Here is a 6,439-nt window from a genome sequence, read left to right as displayed (position 1 = left end):
CCCCCCCCGCGGAGCTCATCTAACTCTCAAGCTGTATTCTTTATGATTCTAATGATTTCTCACTGTGTATAACCCAAAGGAGCATATCCACCACATTAACTGCACAAATCAAAACAGTTTGGCTTTATACTGAAAATAATGGCCACAAATAAGCCAACTTCATTGGTCAGCTTAAGCTTTGTAGCTAGCGTTTGCTTGGGCTAAATGTTCTTGATCACAAAGAAATCTTCACACAACCCAGAGAAATCTTAGAAAACCCAGCTAGGAATGAGAAAGGAAAAATAAGAAATTTTCCCTATCCGGTCTTTGCATAACACACAACTGGGAGAAGTAGCAAAAAGGGAGGTTGCTTCGAACTGCATCTACAGTACTCCTGACGTGGCTTTAACCTCTCAGGAGTTCATATTATACACGCTGTTCAGAAAGCTGAAACGCCTGGAGTCTTTTATCAAAGTAGTTTTCCAGGATGAGTATAATAAAGTCTCTATGCTACTGTCCTTCCTACAGATTGCTGAGTTTCCTCTTGCTCATCTTTCCTTAGATTTTTCAGGTTTTTCTTCTTTTTAAAAAAAAAAAAAGAAAAAAGAAAAAGGGAAACAATTCATTCATTCATAAAATGAAATTTCAAAATATGGAGAAAAAAGGCTATAGTTACAAAAAGATTGAGACAATTCACACTAAGATAGAGCTTAATACAAATAGTAGGATCTATAGAAGTATCAGAGCTCTGTTCTTTGTCAGAGAAAATTCGAGAGAGAACCAAATAGACCCCAAAAAAAGTCTTGGTAAATTTGGGCCATAGGATCTTTTTCTCCTTGAAAGGATGGCCAGTGAACGCGAGGGAAAGGAAATAGAAAATGACCCCTGGCAGCAGTGTAGACCAACCAAAAGCGGCGATGATAAAATTCCAAAAGGGTTTTTGCAAAGGAGCAAGTGTTGAAAAGATGAACATGTCTCTCAACCCCTTTTGCAAATAATGCAGAAACTATGGGAGATATAAAGTCAGGAATCTTCGTTGAAGCTTGTCATAAACATGAGTGACAAAGCTCCCACATAAAAAGGTTAAATTTTTGGATATTCTCCTTCCAAATAGAATGATAAATCTGTTTTTTGCTGTGAACTCCAGCTTTTGCAAGAGACCTTGGCAGAGATTTGAGGTGGACACTATCTTTATCGATATTCCATACCCATGAATCCTCTTGGTTGATGGAAGCAAGTTGAAAAGGCAACCCCATTCATCAATTTCTCTTAGTTAAGGCCTCTTCTCAGAAAGAGGCTCCAAGAACAAGATGAGTCAATCCACAAGTCAGAAACGGAAGCTTCCTTATTGAGTGTGAGAGAATATAGAGAGGGGAATTCATCTTTGAGGACTGTTCGACCTATACATTGATCTTTCCAAAAAAGAGCAGTCTCCCCTACCAACTTTGCAAGATATGTGAATAAATACGAGAACTCAGACTGCTCAAACTATTTTCTTCCAGTTCATGTATAGTTTACAGGGACTTGATATTTACTACTGTATAGCCATGTATTTGTTCATCTTGAGTTTTTAATAATAATAATAATAAATAAATAAGATTTTCTCTTCCTTGGGAATAAGGGAGTAGGTGGGATGGAAATTTTGTATAAATACTATTAGTGCAGAAAAAGCGAGATGAGTATTTGGGTCAAAAGAACAAGCTCCAACAAAAGAAATTCAACCCAACCCTAACTACAGAAAAGGACTTCAGTTCAAAAGAACAGGACTAAGCTCACAATTACGAAAAGACCTAGTGACACCAGACAATAAACCTAGCCACATCATAAATCTCCTCACTCGAGCTCTCAATCTATCTAAAGATTCTATAATTTCTTTCAATGCAAATGCCCCAAAAAATAGAAAAGAAACTGTAGTGCTTCTCCCAAAAGGTAGGACTCCATTTTCTTTTCATATATCTTTGATGATCTATCACAAATATGGATTATAACTATTTTCCCTTCTACAATAGGAATCCAACCCTAACTACTAAAAATGCCACCGGTTCACAAGAAGAAAAGTTGATAATTATAGAAAGACCCAGTGGTTGTCGCCCACAAGGAGGCACTAAACCTAGCCACCTCCCAAACCTCCTCACCCAACCTCTCAATCTCTCTAAAAATTTTATTATTTCTCTCAATTTAAATGTCCCACAAAATAGCAAAGAAACAAGTCTACTACAAAACTTTGAAGGGACTACTCCATTTTATTTTTCACATCTCTTCGATGGTCTATTACTAAAATGTTTTATAATTATTCTCCCTTCTACTGTAGCCATCAATTGTTTCTCTTCTGTTTTCCTTTAAAATTGCTGTATATGTCATTTGCTTCAATGAAAATTTGTATCCAACAAGAATGGACACAAACACTTGCATGCATTCTGGTGTGTGTGAATACGTGTGTAAATATACATATATACTGGTACAACTACTTACACCAAAGTAAAGGAACACCATACGAATATCATCTTTAAGGATGCTAAAAAGCTTTTGAATGAAGGGATTCACTGTTGTTTGTACTCATCTAGATGAAATGAAATGAAGAACGCACAGATGATCTGATCCAAGTTTCATAGAAAATGCGAGGAAAATATAAAATGTATCAATGCCAAGTTTGCAGAAGAAAAATTATAAAAGTGATTTATTCTTTACAAATGCTAGCATCTCATTTTACTATTGTTTGGAACCTAGTTGACATCATAAACCTAAATGCAAAACACAATTTTTAAAAACAGACATAACTAGATATAAAGATGTAGCAAGAAGTGTTAAATGTGACTTAAGCTTAAGCTTACCTGTTGTGCCACCTCCTTTAACCGTACATTTGACATCCCAAAGGCCTAATGTTTTGGTCTCGGAGAAAGGTCGAAGAAGAGCAGCCCGACTATCAAGCATTGGAAAATAAACATCAAATTCTTTATCATTCACTACGAACTTGCCATCTCCTGGCTGAACCCATACACGAGCAATGCTACATTTCCTTCTTCCTGTGCCATATGCTCTTCCTTTGTCATCTATCTGTCTCACTCTTGCTTTTGCAACCTCTTCTTGTTTCTGGCGCTCAATTTCAGCTCTTGAGGATTTTCTTGTGTTTTTCTCATAACGCATATCCTCTAATACACTTAGAGGGGGCAACCCCTCAACCCCTTCCAAATCTTTCAACGCAATCAAACTGTCTAGCATGTCATCCGTGATTCCTGATGCAGCAATAAGGTCTCCAAATGCTCGATTAGGACCTGCAGTTGACATATTAAATGAATAAGATAATTGATACAAATATGTGAAACTATTACAGAAACGCATTCATGACCCAAAATTCCAAACTTCAACAAATTCATCCAACTAATTAAACAAAAAGGATAGGTTTTTTTTTCTTTTTTTTTGGGATAAGAAACATAAAAATATATTCAACAAAATAACCAAAGAACAATCTAAGGGCAAGGGATTGATATCATCCCTCCCAAAACTAATTAAGGAGAGTCTCTCAGTTGTTAATAATCATCAAAAGGCTAGAATTACAAAAGAATTTATCGTGCTTTGTGCACCACCAAGAAGCAATGTGCTGACCAAAAGCCAAAAGGAATCAAAGGAAGAGCACTTATCTTCAAAAACCCTGCTATTTCTTTCCTTCCAAAGACACCAAAGAAGGGAGCGAGTTGCACATCTCCAAAGGATCTTCCCTCCTTCCGCAAAAACTCTTCCCATCAAGCCCTTCTAAAAGTCAAACATCTATCTTCTTGGGGGCAAACCAACAGAGAAGAAAAATGTGATCTAAGGACTCCTCCTATATTTAGAGACAACAAACTGAGGGAGACATCATCCAANTTTTTTTTTTTTTTTTTTTTTTTTTTTTTTTTTTTTTTTAAGCTTATTGTGGGTGTATAAAGTTTTGTAGGCTAGGGACCATAAAAAGAACTTTCACCTTCTTAGGGATTTTGAGTTTCCATATTATGATAATACAATTTCCTCATCCCATTAGTCATCGTCAAGAATGTGGACTTCGTTGATAAAACCGCCCAAAGGATCGGTCTTACACACCAATCTATCCAGATCATTACCCACCACCAGAGCATTTAGAAACTGAACAAGGTTGATTGAGGAGGGTCTAATAACTCTTATTGTATTTGGCTTAATGCTCTTTACCTCACCTGGAGGAGTTTTAGAGTGACCCCATCTATTTAGCCCGAGAATTTTCCAAGCTCATGGTTTTCATTGCTGAAGGTGATCCATGTGAGCTTGTGTTATTCTTCATTTGAAGATTTTTGTGCTTGGATTAGTTTTTTTGCAGCTGGCACCTGACCATTTTCAACCTCAAGGGAGGTAATGGTGTTCTTATTACTACACAAGCTTGCAAGTCAATGAAAGAAAGAGTTTGTGAAAGAAAGAGGTGAGAAATCACCCTCCCTTAACCTTTCTCACTTCGGCTGTTTGTCTCAAACACGCACCATTACCTGTTTTCATGAAGAAAACTTAACAATTGTATCTTTTAGCTTCAAAATGATACATCAAGGACTTCTACATACCATCTAAAATCCTCTTTCTAGAAGCACATTTGCCACCACCTTATGCCACATTATCCCACTGTTTTCCCCCCTTTCTTTTGTATAAATAACAGAGATATATAAAGGAGGGAAGCAGAGAACTCAACCTAAGACAACGGGTTGAGAAAACCCCTCCTCCCAAAAACTATGAAATAATGGCTTCCCAATCCCAAAGGATCACAAATGAGTAGTTACAAAAGAGTTCCTGTGACTATAATACCATCAAGCAGAGGTGAGTTGTCCTATTATAGACAGAATCAGAAGGAACCTCCTTATCTTCAAAAGTTGGAACAGATCTCCCCTGTCAAAGACCCAAACAAAAGCACTAACAGCATAGTTCCATAAAGTCTTAGCGATGGCTTTAAACCTCCAAGCTGTGATTATCTCAAAGGCAATCGTCCACATGATTTTACAGTAACCCTCCAAAGTCATTTGGTTAAATGGGCTTCATTCTTCTTCTTTAGGTTTCCAATACATCTACAAATCTAGAAATCTGAAAACCTTGTGCTTGCTAAATAAAGAGTGGCGGGTGCATAGCAGCTAAAATACATCAGAGAAGAGTAACGACAGTAACCAATAAGATTCAACTTATTTAACTTACCTACAAATGACATCGTTTAAACCACTACACAGGAAAAAAGCAAAAGTTCAATGGCCTCTACCATATACTTTTGCCGTTCTCAAGATACGCAAAAGCTACGAGTAAGAACACTGTAATGAATTGACTCGATCAGGACAACCATCATAGAATCAAACGATCTGGAATACACCAACATATTACGAAATTGAATCCTCAAACAATACATACATGCCACAGAATTAGAAACCCAAGCAAATTCATTAATTTGTGGAACTTGAAATACACTCTTCCCAATCAAGGGGGAGAAAAACTTGCCTTTAAGGATGGCAGTGAGTTCCTGCTCCTCCTTTTCGAGCTTCCTAGCATCCTCATTGCTCTCACTATCCACTTCCTTAATCTCATCTCTGGGTTTCCCAATTTCAACTGCATCCTCCTGAATGTTGAACAGATCACTCTTTTCTTCCTCTACCAGGCTCCACGGCTCGAACTTTGTCGCCGCAACCCATTCATTAGCACCATCGTCATCTTTATTTCCTCGAATTTCCTTCTCCACTCTCGCAAAAATGTCTCCCGCAGCACCCTGATCCCCGTCTTCCGACCTCACCCATGAATCGTCATTGGCCGGAGCAGAGTCATCCTCCGCTATACCATCAAGGTTGTCAGCTTCCTGAGTGAACAATTGGTCGAAATTTTCGTCGCTTTCCCGTGAAAGCTTCCAGACATTACTCGTCGGTTGGTCTCTGCTTCCACCGTTCTTATTGTTATTACTTCCATTGTTACTGGAGGAGAAGAATCGGGGAAGAAGATGAAATCTAGGAGCTTGAGCTGGGGGCTTAGTGGAAATCAAGGTTAGTAATCTGAAATGGGAGGGTTTAGGAAGTAAACGAGAAAGCATAGTGAAACAAAGAAGGCTTTCGTGAGGTAAGGGAGACTAAGAGCCAGCACGGGCAGATCTAAATAGCGGCAAACGAGAGAGAATCAACGAGCAACGACGGCGAGCAACGACGGCGAGCAGCGGCTACAGAGGCGGCTCTGCAAATTCAGCGGTAGCATGAACCCTGGTGTGACGAGAGACCGGCATTGAGGGTTTTTGCGTGGTAATACCATTTTTTTCTTTTTTTCTTTTTTTCTTTTTTTTTTTAATATTAATTATATGAATTAATGTTTCTAAATAAAAATGGTATTTTTGGTGAAATTAATCTAAATAATGTGAATAAAATAAGAAATTATAATCGGCGGAAATGGGTCACGTGCATCATTCTGTTGTTGATTTGAGAGATTTCACATCGGTCGGAGAGGAGAA

The 6,439-nt window shown here is 38.1% G+C and overlaps 1 protein-coding gene across 1 annotated transcript in view; it reads right to left on the bottom strand.

Annotated features, from left to right (window-relative positions):
* The window catches only part of LOC111808594 (28S ribosomal protein S9, mitochondrial), a 7,858-nt gene extending 1,642 nt beyond the window's left edge, over positions 1-6,216 (bottom strand). The window contains exons 1-2 of the mRNA XM_023694678.1: positions 5,452-6,216; positions 2,811-3,251 (exon numbers count right to left, since the gene is read on the bottom strand). Coding sequence (XP_023550446.1) covers positions 2,811-3,251; positions 5,452-6,031 — 1,021 coding nt within the window. The 5' untranslated portion in view covers positions 6,032-6,216. The remainder of the gene's footprint in view (positions 1-2,810; positions 3,252-5,451) is intronic.
* Positions 6,217-6,439: the final 223 nt, after the last annotated feature.

This window comes from Cucurbita pepo, chromosome LG13 (genome assembly GCF_002806865.2).
Source record: "Cucurbita pepo subsp. pepo cultivar mu-cu-16 chromosome LG13, ASM280686v2, whole genome shotgun sequence".
Lineage (NCBI taxonomy): Eukaryota > Viridiplantae > Streptophyta > Magnoliopsida > Cucurbitales > Cucurbitaceae > Cucurbita > Cucurbita pepo.
This window is presented reverse-complemented; position numbering and strand designations above follow the sequence as displayed.